General features: G+C 42.6%; 1 protein-coding gene across 4 annotated transcripts in view; it reads left to right on the top strand.

Moving 5' to 3' along the window:
• rps6ka2 (ribosomal protein S6 kinase, polypeptide 2) overlaps window positions 1–17,842 on the top strand; it is a 176,113-nt gene that overhangs the window by 67,782 nt on the left and 90,489 nt on the right. The window contains exon 1 of one of the 4 annotated variants that reach the window (XM_047029942.1): window positions 16,854–17,368. The exons of the other annotated variants lie outside the window; for them this stretch is intronic. Coding sequence (XP_046885898.1) covers window positions 17,239–17,368 — 130 coding nt within the window. The 5' untranslated portion in view covers window positions 16,854–17,238. Of the gene's footprint in view, window positions 1–16,853; window positions 17,369–17,842 lie in introns of those variants that run through there. 4 annotated transcript variants of the gene reach the window in all.

Here is a 17,842-nt window from a genome sequence, read left to right as displayed (position 1 = left end):
TTTGTGGCCGAAACATTTAAATTGGTATTGAAACTGTTAACAATCAGACATAGGTCTGGCAGTGTTTATCATCCCCAGTAACAAGGGACAGTGGGGAGAGCCAACGGTACCTTGAAAACCAAGGTAGCAAAGATCATGGCTGATGGTAAGTTACTGGGTAGGCCTACAGACCTTACCGCCGGCACTAATGATAATGCGCCCGAGTACTAATCGCCTGAAAACCACCCGCCTGAATACTAACCACCTGAGTACTAACCACCTGACATTTATAACACCGCATGAGATGGCTACGGGAAGACTTCTTCCAGTTCCTTATTTAAGAGAACCCATTGAGGGTCCCTCACTTGAAGGAATTGGGAAGGGAGGTAGTGTTTCAACAGGCGAAAGATGTCACCAAGGAAAGGGAAGCAGAGATTCCAGAGAACCAGCAGACGGTTGCACCTGGAGATTGGGTCTACGCGAAGATGAACATGGAAGACGATCCCAACCGGCTGACTGACCAACAACCCAGACCGCCAGCAGAGACCCATCTCCACCAGCCCCCAGATTCGTTGGGGACAGTTTATTTGTTGTTGCTCCAGTTCCTTTAGCTGCATATGCATAGTGCATATGGTTTGTCCATCCATGAGTTCCTATGTTGGTTTGTGTGGATGAGTATTGGGTATTGTGGATCAGTATGTACCTTTGTGTGTTTTATAGAGTTGGTGGTAAATGTTCTAGGTTTTAGCTAAACTCACAATGGTTCCTGACCTGTAAATGTAGATTGGTATAACTTGTATTTTAATTTTGCTGTTTAATTTCTGTTTAGTTTATTTTGGACCCAAGAAAACAGTTCTGCTTTGTTTGCCATTTTCATCTATGCTAGATTATATGTTTGTGTACCTCTCATCAAAAGGGAGGACTGTTGTTCACCTATTTTTTCCATTTAAGTTTTAGGACACTGTCTCACTAATTTCCATTTGTATCCAATCCGACTCTCTCAGACCCCAGACCACTCCAAACGTCACTCCAAACTTTACCATTTTCATTGTTAACCAAGTGCTGTGCTCCAATTGTGTTCTGTTGTAACAGGACAATAACTTAAGTAGCAGGAATATGCTAACCAAGGGCACGTCTGCATGCCAATACAAAGGTTCTTCCAAGTGATCCTCTGAGCACTAGCCATGATCCAAAAGTGATCCTCTGAGCAATAGCCATGACCATTAGAATCTCAATGCTGACCTGTCTGCAATCAAGTTCCTTTTCCTATGGGTGCAGGTTATCACACGATGAACACTGCAGCTTTTGCTGTGCTTTTGTGTCCAAGAGGGAGGATTGTAAGGCTGGGTGTCAAACCTGCCCCCACCTCTCATATGCTAAAGTCTGGAGTTTCTGGACGGTCTCAACTTGATGGCCCTCACACCCCATTCAAGATGTGGTCTGATTGGTTGCTCTTGTGTATAAAGGGAATTATAATGCATTGTTCTTTGGATTCTTCATCTCCTGAGACCTTCTCCTCAGTTCTCCCTTGTCCTACTGTCCTACTCCTTGCTCACCTCTTGCTTTCTCTCTGATATACAATGATCATGGTAGAGTGGGTAAGATTTAAAGCCTTCATTTTGTAACATGTTTGCCTTGTAATTGATTTCATTCATTTGCAATGTTATTAAATGCATATTTCATTTAACCGTACTTTGACCATTCTTGCTCTGCTTTAACCCATATTGTCAAATACCTGGAATTCTATTGGTATTGGCAATTTTTGGTTAATGATAATACACTGTTCAGTTTCCCATCTTCCTTTAAACCATAGGGGAATTCGTTTTGGTTGCTTGGCCAATATTTAACCCCCTACAATTGCAATAAATTGATAGCTCAATCGAGTTTTTTAAAGTCGAAAAGTCCACCAGGCCGCCACAGTTTAGCTTTGCACATGATGACATGTTTATGTATTAGATTGAAATTAATGATACCCTGTTCTGTATTTCTGATGGTTCTACTGTCTCAATGCACAATTGGGAAGTCTATGATTTTGTTGCATAAGGTGTTTTTGAAAGTTTTGTGTTCTATCAGAACTTATGTTCGTCCGGTATTGTTTCTGTTGAATAATTACAGTAGTGTTTCCAGTAGGGTTGTGATGGGACTTTGTAAGTCCCACGGGGGAATGTTGTGGAAAAAAACACCGTACTGTTGTAATTATGAAGATGTAATGATTATGGATTCAATGAAACTTGTGATCACCTTTGTAGTACATGCTATATTATTGGAAACCAGATGGAAAGCTGTTGGCTGATTATTGTTATCCCTAAACAATGGTAGGAGACATGAAGCCCAAAATATAAGGTTTAAATAATTAAAGGATGAGTGGGGGAGAGGAGCATGTGTATGCTTTCATAAAGGACCAGGATGCATAGCTGTAACTTATGAGACATATTTGTGGCCTTACACCCAGAAGTCTAATGCAGCTGGCTGTTCAAGGTCAGAAAGAGACTAATTTAAAGAAGTGCCTATGTAGGAAAGTACTTGTTTTGAATCCCCTGAGACAAGAGATCCGCTTTGTAAGATTACCTAATGTCTATGAAACCAACAAATATCGTACCATATTAACATACAATGGGGATAAGACTAAATAAGTTAAATTGTCCAGAGAAAACTTTAGTCTGATCCCGGGATCACGCTCACGTTCTATTGGCAATCTTTGTTACCTGAGAACCAATTAAACACTTTGCATCAACCCTGCTGAGTTCCAGTACTGTTTTTACATCTTGACAAATTGACTGAAGACGTACAGAACTTTTGTTTCAACAATGTGTGGAGCATCTCATTCCAATTACGCCCCGACTGCTTCAGGCCGTAAATTGACTTCTCTAGTCAACCCTTCAGGTTGTTCCATGTAAATATCTCTATCAATGGGGGCGAGCAGATAGGCTGTTTTTACATCCATTTGATACAAGATCAAATCGTCTTGGGCTGCCTTCAGCATCACTACACGTATACTTGTGAGATTGGCTGTTGGTGAGAATGTCTCGCCATAATCTATCCCTGCTCTCTGGCTATATATTTTCGCTACAAACCTAGCTTTGAGCTGGTCGTGTCCGTCAATGTCACCCTTGATCGAGTATACCCATTTTCCTCCCACTGTCTTCCTGCCCTCTGGTAATTTAGTCAGGGTAAAGGTCTGGTTGTCCTCTAGGGACTTAATCTCCTCGTCCATCGCTTTCTTCCACTTTCCTGGCTCTGTTGATGTCATGGCCTCTTTAAAGGTCAGAGATACACCTCAAACTGCTCGGTAGCAATAATCTACACAAGTGAGTGTAATGTCATCATCAGTATCTTCCACAGTATAATCTCTCAGATACCCCAGGGGTTTACGCTCTTTGGTGGGATATCTCCCACTGTCTGAGGCATGTGACGTCACCCTGGGGTGCTTCTCGCCATCATCCTCTGGTGTTGACTGTAGACCGTCAACCTGTTCATCTGTGCTCAGTACACTAGGCACTAGGCTGTGGAGTTCTATGTTCTTGTTACAATCTACTTTGGAGTCCATTCCCAGCTCCAGTGTCTGAGTCTCGTTCTCACAGGTTGTCTCGTGACAAACTTAACCAGTCTGTGCTTCTGCACTTTTCCTTTACCGGGGTAATAAACTAGATAGGCGGGACTGCCCTTGTCGTGCCCTACAAAAAGTCCTCTCTCACACCTAGAATCTAGTTTTCCTCTGTCTTGCTGGTAGGCATAGCACACTGACCCAAATGTATGCATCCTGGCTAGATTGCACTTTTTACCTGTCAGTGCTGTATAGGGCTGTCCCCCAAGGGCGTAGGTTTGGTCTCAGACTTGGTGGGGACATCCACCCACAACCCCCCCCCCCCCCCCCCCCCCCCTGGGAGCGCAAATCGAGATGCCATTCTGTACTATCCCTAAAGAGCTAGTATAACTGTTTCCTATAAATAATCCAATGCTTGAATAAATATGATTGGTTGAGCATCCTAAAACAAACATCAATGCTGATCACTCCAAATAAATGGTCAATTTCACTAATTAGAACCTCACCTGAAGCCCTGATGCTGTTTCCTCAGCCTGCTCTACATCTGCCGTGTTTTCATGCCGTCTTTACTGCATACGGTCCATCAGGTCCATTTGGTCCATCAGGACCAAAACCTCACGCCACACAAACGTTTCTTCCCTTCCGCTGTTGGCCTCCTCAACAAGGCCAAGAGCTCACACTGACTCTAATGACTTCATGTCTTAAAACTTTTTACATTTGTACTACATTCAATTCCTGTAATATTTGTATTTTATATTGTATTTTATATTGTAACTGGCAACTTAAATTTTATTTTATGCCCACTTTTATTTTATTTTAGTGTATTCCACTTATTACTGCTAGTTTTAGTATAGTTAGACCACGTATTTAAATTTAAGATTCCTATATGTTTACTGTATGCACCTTCCTGCCAAAGCAAATTCCTTGTCAGTGCAAACTTTCATGGCGAATAAATCCCATTCTGATTCTGATACAAAATTGTTCATTCATTTTGTAGCCTTTCCTATGGTTAGCAAGTTTAACCCTCCTACCATATTGTATACAGTGTTATTTGGACATTAATAATCAAATAATTATTCATTATATTTGAATAACCAACAGTGTTAACTTATTCACATTGCCAACTGGTTTTTCCAACACCTGTCTAGCAATGCAGTGACAGTCCATCAACTGTGAATTCGTCCTAGGCTAGACTCTACAGCTCTCTAGCTACAGAAGCTAGGTTTAGCTGTAACAATATCCTGGGTAACAAATAATATTACCAGTTAATACTTTTTCCACAGTAGAATCTGCATTTGAAAGCCTGGTCACTACCACTGCTAGTGTGGCTAGTTATTTAGCCTGACTTACACTCTGCTTTTTGAAAAAGCTTTGTATGTCCCCTTTCTTCTTGGGTGGAGGCATATCTGATCTACAAAACACAAAGAGGGGCAAACATGTACATGCTGAAGGGCAAAGGGAATATTAAAATGTGTTACTCTGGCCTTTTATGTATTTATTGTCGGCAGACAGCCCTGGTAAGTTAGCTGTACCGTTGTCGCCGACACACCCGCTAGCTTGTCTGCCACTGCCAGTGCAAGCAAGCAAAGTAGCATGTGCTTCTTCCCGTGCGTGTTGCGTGTCAGATAACCCTCCCCCTTCGGGTTTTCAGCCATAATCAAATTATGGCGTTTCTTGTACTGTTGCGTCCTGGCCGTCGGAATCAATCCAAATAGCAGCACAATTCGCTAAAATATTGGTGGGGACAATTTTGTCATTTTCAAATGTTGGTGGGGACAAGTACCTAGCGTCCCCCCCTAAATCTACCCCCATGCTGTCCCCACTTAGTCGACTAGTCGATTTTCTGGTCGATATGCTCTTGGTCGACTAAGATTTTTTTAGTCGAGCAGCAGTGTGAGATCTGATTCCTGGTTGTGTCATCATTGCTGAATTAACAAAATTGTAAATTATATCATTTTGGACAAATAAACCAATTCGAATCTAATCTAAATGAAAAGGTGTTACTGTTTTCCCTTTCATTAATCTGCGCTTTGTTTTGGTTCGGTATTTTTCACACGGCACGAGCACAATTGGCTGCAGAACTACAAACTCTGCCATAGCCTACTTTGTCGGTTTTTTAGTCAAAATGGCAAAGTATGCTGCCATATGTGGTATGGCAGCATTTCATTAAAGTACATTTACTAGTACTGTCAGTTAAACGCGTTATTAACGGCGTTAACCCAAACCCAAATTAACGGCGTCAATTTTTTTATCGCGCGATTAACGCTCTTTTTGACCTAGCAAACTTTGTAGTTTTTTTCACATTCTGTTGCAACAACCACTGACGTTAGAAAAACTACAATACCACACCGGATCTAACTAGACCGGAAACAAAACAACAGGCACGCACACACACTTGTTTGGGCTTGCGAGCCGGCTAAAGAGTAGTAGCAGAGCCCGTATACGGATATTAGACATTCTCTGGTAGTAGGCTAACGTTACATTTTGAGTTGATTGCCAGCGCCAGACGCCAAAATGGATGCCAATAAGATTCTGAATGGAAAGTTTACTTTTAAAAGGTTGCCAAATGGTTCCATTGACAAGACCAAAGTGATCAGTCTGTTCTGTCGTTGTGAACTGAGCTATCATTGCAGCACGTCATGGTGAGCTATCATCGCAGCACACAGCTGATGCGAATTCTCCGCCCACTCGTCAAAGCCAGGCGATTGCAATGTTGTTTTCAATAAAAAAAAAACATTTGCACGAAATCCTAACCAGTTTTCCATGTCGATAAGAGCATTAAAATTTGAAAAAAGAATGGATGAAAAAGAAATCAAGGGACATTTACAATAGATAAAAATGTGCGATTAATTGCGATTAATCACGAGTTAACTATGACATTAATGCGATTAATCGCGATTAAATATTTAGATCGTTTGACAGCTCTAACATTTACATTTACAAAGTATCGGGTGACTCGAAAAACGATGAATGCAAACTCTGCCAACAACGGTACATTTCTCATAGTTCAACGTAGAATATGATGTAGCCTACCACCTGAAAAACGTAAGTTGGTATAGCCGTACTTCGCTCATGCTAACGCGCTGGGTTAAAAAATCAACGTGCCTATAAGAATCAGATCCAAATCGAATGACATTATCTTCTCCGGCCAAGACAACAATATCTTTCTCCGTTGCACCGTTCCCCACTCAGCTTCTACGCAAGTTCGCATGCTGCAAGTTTTCAGACAGTGATAAGCGCACTCTGATGATTTGCATGTTAAACAAACAATATTTTTAATTTGTAGTACATTGTAAGAGATACTACATACCATCGGCATTCGGTTACAACAGGACTGGTGATACGACTCTTATTATTAGTAGGCTATTAGAGGCTGACTCTGCAATGTCCAGCAGCCATCGAGTCAGAACGCAAAAATGTTTGTACGTTTTTTTTTTTTTTTTTTTTTTTGCGTTTCAAACTTCGATTAGTCGATTTTCAGACGTCTTAGTCGGGTTTGGTCAACCAAAGAAAATCTTAGTCGGGGACAGCCCTAGTGCTGTATATGGGGTAGTGCCTGTGTGCTTGTTGAAGCACCGGTTCCTGGTATAGGCTGCTTCCTGGATGGCAAAGTGCCAAAAACTTAGGTAGGTCACCGTCGATAAGTAGGGCGCTACATCTGCCAGGTACTTCTCAGTGGCCTGAACGGCATCATTTTTTGCTTTCAGGAAATAAACAAGTACTGCCCCCATATACACATCTGTGAAAGACTGCATGTACTTGAAACCATCTATGGACTCATTGTTTACAGGACCAGCTAGGTCTGTGTTCACCAGCTCAAGTGGTGTCTTTACCTTCTCACTCGGATATCTGTTTCTCGTTTGAGTGAACTTTCCCTTCATGCACACTACACATTCTTTATCAGGCCTACGCTTTGCTGTGCATGCCTTCTGTTACAACCTGCAGTTTCAAGATATCCTCGTAGTTACAGTGACCCATCACCTCGTGCCATGTCTGGATATGCTGACATTACACACATCATCTACATCACACTCGGTTTGCAAGTAATACATTCTCTTACAAACATAAATATTATACCTTGTGCCATCCGGCGTCACTATGACATCTTTACCTTCATCGAAGAACACTTTGGCACCGTGAGCGGTAGCACACTTCACTGAAAAGAGTTCTTGGGGGTACGAGGGGATGTAGAGAGCGTTCTTTAAAGTCACTGCACACCGGCATCCATCACTGTTTAAGAGACATACCTGTGCGTCTCCCCTGTCTTGTGCCACCCCGACGGTACGCTTCCCATCTGCCAGCTCCATGCTGTTTCTCTCCGGCTTGAAGGTGCTGTCGAAGCTCTTGAACTTGCCCATGTCGTTGATGATGTGGGACGACACGCCCGTGTCCACGATCACTCCCTTTCTTTGGATCTGCAGCTGTTGCCCTGAGAGGCTGGCATCTTCTGTGTGTGCCCTGAAGGAGTGGTCTTCTCCTCCCGCAGCTCCCCGTGCGCTATCTGGTTCACGATTCGCTTTACGACCACCGCCGTCGCCGCCATCTTGGACACATGCACACCAGGTGCTCCATTCACGCTCCTTCTTTGAGCACGCCTTGTCTGTGTGCCCCCTGCTTTGCAAAAACGACACCAAACTGTCTCTGTGCAGTCATCCCTTCTGTGGCCCTTTTCTCCACACCGCCAATACACCAACTCCACTGGCCTGGTATTTTTCCTTGGCGCCGCGTGGGCCTTCAGTACCCTTTCTCCCGCCTCTTCTGCGGCTGGGTTTGAGTTTTCTGAAGCCTTGAACTCTCCCAACGTCATGTCTGCTGAACCATGCGTCACCATCAGTGTGAACGGCTTGTACTTTTCCGGTAACCCCCTCATGATCATCGCCATCACCAGTCCCTCACTCGGATAACATATTTGGTTACAGTCTCGTTGTCAGCTTTCTTCAGCGCAGACATTGTTATGTACAATGAAACAATCCGGGGTCTACCTTTTCCGATGTAGTGTTCTCTTGACACTTTGAGGCTCTCTCGACCCTTGTCCTTCGTGTCTCTGAATATCAGTCCCAAGCTCGTATTGTCGAGAAGTGGCGCCAATGCACAATAGGCGTCTGCATTCAGCTTGTCATTGTTAGCCTTTGCTTCCAGCGTCAGTGGTACGGTGGGCTTTGTGAGGATCGTCTGCTTCAGCCCCACTCCGTGCATGCAGCACAGCATCCTTTCTTCCCAGAGCTCATACTCATCTGCTCTACCGTCAAACGTGGGCCACTTGCTCTTGCTTCTGTTCGCCATGGCTTTTTCTGTTCGTAGCTCAGTTTAACTCCTTTTTAGCCTAACTTTAGCTTTCCGGGACTCCCGATGCTAAACTATCTCTTTTGGATAATCCTACTTCTGTATGCTAGCGCCGTCTTGCTAGCTATCCACGCACGTGTCCGTCAAACTTTAGAATCATTCTCCGTTAGCTGGGCCCATAACCTGTTAACAGGTAGGCTTATACTTTCTGCCTACCTGTACAGCGGAACAATAATTTATAAAGGGATGACTAGACGTTTGTCTCTTTAGCCATTAATCGTAGCATTGTTTAATGCAGGATCGTCCATAACATACTACTCTCCGTGAGAGTCAGGTAGAGAGATAAAAGAGAGGGTGAACATCCCTCTTATAAGACAGTGATGTCATCAGTCACACGTGACTTCATGCCATGAGGTGCAACCTGAACAATTATAGTATCATACATTTATACTCATCCATTCTCAACAGTTGTTATACGTATACTGAGGGGCTGGACATTAAAATATTTTGAAAACTAAACTTCCCAATAAGCAATGGGACATCTTCAACTACCTGTCACCTTTCAGCACTCACCTCAGCAACAGATTTGTCTTCACTGCCCCTGCATGCCGCCCCTGCCTCTGACTTACTCTCCATCTCAACCACCTAGGCTATATCAGGAGACATGGAGATGCATTGAGCATTCTTTCATATTGATAATTGAAATAAGCTTATTGTAGATTGTTCATATGAAGATTTCTGAGATGTAAATCATGTTATTAGCATATCAAATTCACAATTGGTATAGGTTTAGTAGCCTAATATTAATGTAGGCTACGTAAAAAAATTGCATCTCCCTAAAGCATGACTGGACAGTTCAGAAATGGTCAAATGTGTGTTCAAACCTGTAGTCTTTTCCACAGATCACATAGGATGTAAGCTTTCAGAGGTTTAGGTGGTTGAATCAGTTCCCCTAAATGGCACAGCCCAAAATAGTATCAGCCATATACTCCATTTACCAATACCAAATGTATTATGCATGGGCAGCATACTAATATGGAGAGAAGGACATGTCTCTTGTCTCATTAGATAACATCCTGTGGGTATAAGCTTTCAGAGGATATATGGTTTTAATGGTTGAATCAGTTTTGCCTTCATGTTACAGATTAACATGTAGCAATGAAATTCTGCGAATTGCCAAAATTACAAGTTGAGCAACCTTGTTTAATTTGGAAGACAATTCTGAAATAAAGGGTTTTCTTTCTTCTGTGTTTCAGTTGTTTTTCATGAAAAACTAGCATGTTAGCTAAGGTTAACTACAGATTAGCTCACGGTTGTTATGACAAAAAAAAAAACACCAGCAATTTCTATTGTAGCTACTTGAAAAAACATCCTTGTCATCTCTTTCTACCTGAAACAGACGCATAGGTCTGAACACGGCCAAAAGCAGAAAATATTTCAGACCCAGATTAAGAAATCAACAACTGTTCCACTTGTAATGGGTAAATAAAGTATGGTATTTTCTAGTGCTAGATGTAGGTAAAATGATTACTTATCTAGCTAGCTATAATCATAATGGGCCTCATTCTCAAACATTTTCTTAAGTTTCTTCTGAATTGTTTCTTACGGGTTTCGGAAAAACAACGTAAGAACGTCCGCCCAATTCACAAACGCTTGAAAATGTGTTCCTACGCAGCAGATGTTTTCTGAGCTGTGCTCCCCGGGAAGAGTTGTCTGAAGTTGAAAGCGTGTCCTCGTGCTCCTGAATTTGTATACATACACGCCCCGACAGCTCCTTATAAGGGCACACAACAGCAGTGACGTGTGCTGTCAGAATCAACACAGTTAAGAAGAAACAGGAACCAAGTTATGTCCAAGCGAAAAGCAACCGGTGCACAGGTGCATCATACCAGTAAGATGAGCAGTTGAATTGTTCTCCACTGGATCCAACAGTGTGGACACTAAGCAAGGTTAATTATTATAATTATTTAAATCCGAGGATGTCTGTTATGGCAAGCCATTTTATCAGTTAACCAATGAATTCTTGATATCCAAAATTCGAATTCTTGATATCAAAAATCAAGAATTGCAACTCACATCAGGGGCTCATCTGGCGCTGGTCTGTGATTCATAGGCTATCAGACAATTAAGGGCCAAACAAATACCCACGCCATTTGTAATTTTCAAATAGTTATTTTTATTTTAAACCAGCAAACGAGAACATTACAGCATATGAAAACATCGGTTACGGGAATATACACTGGTTCATTTTCATTTCATTTTCCCGGTTCACAAATTACAAAAAAAAAATTACATACACTTATTGACCACCAGTTGGGTGTGACCGGGCACGGCGGCCATCCCCGCGGTTGCAAGCCAGATTAACCATCTGATGGCATATGGATATTTCCATGTCCGTGGCTATGTCACAAATGCGATTCTTCCTTACTGCTCCTGTAAGACGTACAAAAAGCACACAAAGCAAAGAAACAAAGAGTACATATTAGATTCAATATTCATAGATCTTTATTACATGACATCACATCACAGTGTAGTACTAGCAGCTACGCTAGCTACAGACAAGGGTATAGTGGCTAGTGCTAACATGGTCTACGATGTTGCAGCTAACACACAATGGACACGATATTCAGCAATTTTGGTGGATAGTAAGCAAAGATCACCGATTTGGCCTCATGTTCACATTAGTTGTGGATGTTTTAAAGAACTATATTACTGTACCAACAAACCGTAGCTATGCTACGAGCTTGTCTAACACGTACGTCTGAGGTTGTCGCAATAAAGTGGTTAACCTAAATTAAGTTTGTAAACTTTTATATTTCAAATAAATATTTAACAGACTAACATGACATCAACACCAGTTTACTTTTAAATTTTACTTACTAATAATGCACTGACCAACAATCACAAATGGTGCAACCTGCTGTCTTCCACTCTGCATAAGTCAGATAGAGTGGCAGGTTTATGCGGGGGAAAAGCGTTCCGTTAGTTGTGGCGGCCAGTTGCATAAACTTAGTTTAAGACTAGTCTTAGCCTTAGACTGTCTTAAATTGTCAGGTAAGACTAGTCTAATTAAGCCTGTCCATTGCATAAATAGTAAGACTGACTTAATTTAAGGTAGAAAAGTTAGCCACCTCTCCCCCTGGCTAAACCTTGCCGTAAGAGCTGAGTTGCTATGCCAATGATCTGTTAGAATGTTGGAGGGCATCATTTTTTCAACTGAAAAGGACAAGAAAGGAGCAACTTTTACTTTGGTTAGAGTGTAGCTAGCTTTCTTAGTACTATATCTAGAAGATGGCAAATATATGCTTTTTGGAAAGAGCCCTAAGAAGAGAGAGAGTCTTCAGGGACAGAAGCAACCCATTAGAAATATACTCTGATCCTGAACTAATCGAGAGGTTTCGGTTTCCTCAAGAAACTATCCTTCTGCTAGCTGGAAAACTAGAGGATCGCATAACCCCTGGAACAGCAAGAAACCATAGCGTTCCTACAGTTTTGCAAGTGTGTGTGGCATTAAGATTTTATGCCACAGGGAGTTTCCTAAACTCTGTTGGTGATGCTGTTGGGCTTCATAAATCAACTGTCTCAAGGATTGTGTACAGGGTCTCCAGTGAAATCAGCAAGATGCTTCCTGAATTCCCAACAAACCCTAATGCCTTAAATATGCTCAAAATGGAGTTTCATGCAATTGCGGGATTTCCTAATGTAGTAGGAGCAATAGATGGGACACATGTAAGGCTGCAGGCCCCCTCTTCGGATGAGCATCTATATGTCAACAGAAAGGGATACCACAGCATTAATGTGCAAGCAATATGTGACGCCAATTTAAAAATAACAAATTGTGTGGCTCGCTGGGCAGGATCAACCCACGACTCCAGGATCCTGCTGCAATCACATATTGGACAGGCATTTGAGCAGGGCCTTATTGACGGTATTCTCCTGGGTGACTCTGGCTATCCCCTCAAACCTTGGCTCCTTACCCCATACCTAAATCCAAGAAATCGCAGTGAGGAAAGGTACAACCATGCTCACTGCAAAACCAGAAATACAGTTGAGCGCAACTTTGGAGTTCTGAAGAGGAGGTTCCATTGCCTCCATGGAGAGCTTCGGATGTCACCAGCAAGGGTCTGCAAAATAATTGGTGCCTGTGTGGTCCTCCATAACATGGCAAGGTACTTGACAAGTAGTCAGAACCATCATGTGTTTGGTAGCTGTATCATTATTGAAGAATTGCTATCAGTGCTGTCTAGTGACCCTGTTCACAATTTTCAGAGATCTAGCCCTTCCGGAGCCTAATGAGCCAGAGCTTGGAATGGTGGTGGATGCAGAGCCCGCACAGGAAAATGAGCCTGACATGGAGCAAGGTGCTGGCCGCTATGTCCGGCAGGCACTGGTGGAGACAATCTTCTCAGCATGATGGCTACAACTACCTCCACGTTTATATTTCTTATCCATCCCGGTCGTGTAGATTCACCCTCTACAACATCCGGAAGATCAGGAGATACCTGTCTGAGCACTCCACCCAGCTGCTTGTCCAAGCACTTGTCCTCTCCAAGTTGGACTACTGCAACTCGCTGCTCGCCGGTCTCCCATCATGCGCAACCCGCCCTCTTCAGAGAATTCAGAACGCAGCGGCCCGTCTGGTCTACAATCTACCCAGACGCTCCCACGTTACCCCGCTCCTCATCTCCCTCCACTGGCTACCCATAACGGCCCGCATCAGATTCAAGACCCTGGTACTGACCTTCCGAGCAGTGAATGGAACTGCGCCCGACTACATCAAGTCTCTCCTGCAGCCTTACACCCCCACCCGCCACCTACGGTCTTCTTCAGACAACCGCCTGGTGGTCCCACCTCTCAAGACCGCCCGGTCCCAGCACAAGCTCTTCTCCTGCCTGGCACCCCAGTGGTGGAATCAACTCCCCACCTCCATCAGAGACACGGACTGTCTCTCCACCTTCAAGAGAAGGCTCAAGACGCACTTGTTCCGGGAGTACAATGGTACTTAGGAATGGTTTGCTGAATCCAACGCTAGTTTCCTCAAGGTTCACAATGACTCTTGCTTAGACTGTTGCTCTTGTTGGTTAGTGGTAGCTGATTTAAACTGTTGTATTCTTCTTTTTTAGTTAATCCTATTTTTATTGCTTTCCTACAGGTACACCTGCACTTAGAGATCAATGTTGTGTAATTTTAACTTGTTTAACTACATGCTCTTATGGTCTCTTCCCTTTAGCACTATTTTTTGGTTGTTCACAATATGTACTTCTTGTCTTTGACTACCCGCAATGCTGTGGGGCTATCTTGTTGTTATTATCAGTGACCTATGCACTTTGTGAAGCTCTCTCTTGGAAGTCGCTTTGGACAAAAGCGTCTGCTAAATGAATAAATGTAAATGTAAATCCATATAGACACACAAAGCACAAGCCAGCTATTTCAATTACTTATTTATTTTACTTTGGGAAAGAATGTCAATCTTTGATTTCCTGTAGTAGATTGTGTATTAATAAATAAAATAAATTATGTTCTTTTTATAACAAAACTATAATGTTGAATTAGATTGTTAACAGGCTACACTTTTTTCATTCAGTGTGATAGTCTCTGGATTTCCAAGTTCAGTTTTTGTTTTTCCAATTCTAGTTTTTCAATTTCAAGTTTTAATTTGATATGCTCCACTTCAAGATTCCTGTACTGCTGCTCCAGAACCATGGAAAAGGTCACTTTTGGGACAGCTGTTGCATTCTTGTCCATTGGGGCACTGGTGGTGGTGGCGTTGGTGCTGCCAGTGGCTATGTCCTCGTTGTCTGGAGCTAAACATAAATACAACGCACGAGTAAACACATATAACAAGAATTTGATGTCCATATTTAACAATTACCTTGCTACATTTAGCTACCTCGCTATTAACAGTCGTTGTGTTGATACGTTAGCTCATAGCTAGAGCTAGCACGTCTACACCCCCGTAAGTGTCGCAGCCTCACAATTGCTTACATCGTAACATAAGTTGCCCCCTTAACAAACACACTGTAGAGCTAGCTATGTATAGCTAACCTGCAGGACAATCAATCGACTAAAGTAACAGTACTATTAGTACTGTTGGGCAATACACAACACAAACTCACTCCAAACCATAGGGAAAATTTGCTGTGTGGATAACATTACACTGACATTCATGAGCCTACGTTACAAATAATAGCACAACTGTTATTTTACAATACAATGAGGTCATGTTAATGTACCTGTGGTGCTACTGTCTGACAGTAGAGATGTTTCAGGCGTTGTATCAGGCGTTACGGTGGCAATCTTTGGGGAAAGGTCCTCCGAGGAGTCCTCGACCTCGTACAGTACGCCCTCAACTCTGCTCTCTTGGGCTCCAGAAATCCCCCAAAACATGGGTGACTCGTTGCCATAAATGTCAATGATGAGCTCAGTAGTTTTTTTGAGCTTACGGGGAAGTCCTCCTCCAGTTGCTGGATTTTTTAGTTTCCAAATTTATTTTTTTGACTCTTGAACCATGTTCTTAAACCGTTTCTGAACATCTTTAACGGTTCTAATAACCATTGGATTAATGCTATTTACTTTTCTGGATGTTTTGTCCCATACTTGGTGTCGCTTCTGATTCCCATTAAGTTGATTAAAACTACTCATCAACACACCCTTTTCAATGTTATATTCTTCTAATAGACATAAGTTTTCAGAAGGTAAAAAAATTGTTCATCTTCCGCAGCTAACTGTAACTCTTGAGTCCGAAATTTTTTCAGTTGTTACAAAGTGTCTTATTTTACCCATAATGCATATCGTGACATGCTATGTAAGTCAGTCTTACGTTAGTCACCCATGTTAAAGCTTTATGCAACGGGTAAATTGAAGTGTCTATGGCAAGTCGGACTTAAAGTTGCATTTAAGTCTAAGACTAGGTCTATTTTTATGCAACTGGCCGAAGACTCAATTTTCAACCGATTTTTAAACGGTTTGGTTTGTTATCAACGTCAGAGATGTAGCTATGCCACTGCACACTTATTAAAAATTATGTAATAAAAAAATTAATAGAATAGAAGTATGCAGTGGCATAGCTACATCTCTGACGTTGATAACAAACCAAACCGTTAAAAAATCGGTTGAAAATTGAGCAAGTTATGGTTATTTAAAAAGTACATGTAGCACCAACCCAATGTTATGGGTGAGCGAGTACCCTGTTGCAAGATGGCCGCCATGTGCGGACGTTCTAGACTCCACCGTAAGACATTGATGACAGTTGACTTACTTGTCTGCAAACCCGGGAGATCCCTACGAGTTGAGCAGGCCATCATCTCTCTACTGAAGTCTGCGCAGCTGGCCCGGATCCGGCCCACACCCGCCGGGCGTACTCGATTCAGTTGTGGCGCGTCTGGTCTGCGCAGCTGCCCCGGATCGGTGCCGCACCCGCCGGACGGAATGTCACAGCCAGAATTACTAGAGACGTCTGGCCCACATTTGGTGCAGATCTACATTGTGAGTGCGACTGCTGCGCGAATCTGCTGATTCGAAAACGGATCTGGCACAGATGCTTTCTGGATTGCGACAAATCGACTTTCCGTTACTTTGGCAACCTCCGTTTTTGTTGTTGAGCAGCAGTAAAATAACTAATTGTAGGTCTGATGTCATAGCAGCCAATCTATGTTAACTAGTAGTCAAGCGACGGTGCATCATTGAAATCTGCTCTAAACTTATTATTTGCCTCTAACTCAGTCACAGGCAAGTGAAATCGAACAATTTACTATATTCATTGGCTAATTAAAGATCATTTTTAGTCGCCTGGCGTGAAATGTGGTCGCATATGAGAGTGATTTACTCGCATTGTAGAAGGTAAGTTTATGCAACTGGCCCCCTATGTGTAAAGTGTATTACATTGTAAATGGAACCAGGGGCATTCAACATTTAGTCCAGTGTTTCTGTGTCTTTCAGTGGTTGTTTAATGTCTTTAATGTATCTTATCCATATATTAAAGCAATAATTATAACAAATACAAAATTCGAAATAATAAATTGTTTATGGTCACATATTAACATAAGAAAATTAAGACACTTTTCTGCCCTCCTCATATATTCCACAAAGGCTGCAAGGTGCTCACATTGCACACACTGCTGTAGAGGGCCTGAAGGGACAGGGTAAGATAAAAGATGACCTCAGTATTGACATCACGAGAAAGTTCATAAGAAATTGTCTTGAGTTGGCTTTGACATTTAGAGCCAGGACCATTGACAAGTGGTCTGCACACGAAGTGCAAGAGGTGTTGAACAACTACCATGCCGAGATGTGTTTCAAAGCTGCTGCAAATGTGCAGGAAGACTCAAACGTGAGAGTTGCACTGAACAGGATGGAGGTTAGTCCAATTCCCGTCCATCTACAAGATGACCAGAAGTTAGTCTCAGGAACAGAGGGGCTCAGACCACTCGACTATGGAGAGAGTGATTGACATGTTAGAAAAAGTCTTGTTAAGTGGCAGTAACACATCTCGTTATAACTCTAGGAAGAAGACTGGTGGACCACCCAGAATTGAGGGCCTAAATGTGGCGCCATGTTCCATATGTAAGAACGCAGCTCACTCTACCTTGACCCACTGCCTTGAGCACAACCTGTGTTTTCGATGTCACTTGCCTGGTCATTCAAGACATGGCTGTCCGGGCAAAATGTCAGCTGCAGCTGGGAAGGAACAGGGAAACTAACATGTCTGCACTCAAGGGGGGGTAGTGCGGACCATATGAGTGAACCTCCCAAAACCGCTGTTGATAGTATAGATCAGGGGTCAGCAACCCAAAATGTTGAAAGAGCCATATTGGACCAAAAATACTAAACACAAATCTGTCTGGAGCCGCAAAAAATTAAAAACCTTATAAGCCTTATAATGAAGGCGACACATGCTGTAAGTGTCTATAGTAGCTATATTAGCCTACTATTTTTCATGCTTTATTCATGGCTGCCAACTTTTGCAAAAACCTTTGAGTGAGATTTGGTATTTGTTCCCCACATGTAATAGGAGCGCACATAGCGCGCGAGTGAAAA

This window comes from Hypomesus transpacificus, chromosome 11 (genome assembly GCF_021917145.1).
Source record: "Hypomesus transpacificus isolate Combined female chromosome 11, fHypTra1, whole genome shotgun sequence".
In the NCBI taxonomy this organism is placed as follows: Eukaryota; Metazoa; Chordata; class Actinopteri; order Osmeriformes; family Osmeridae; genus Hypomesus; species Hypomesus transpacificus.
The sequence above is the reverse complement of the archived record's forward strand: the minus strand, read 5'-3'. Positions and strand labels throughout refer to the sequence as shown.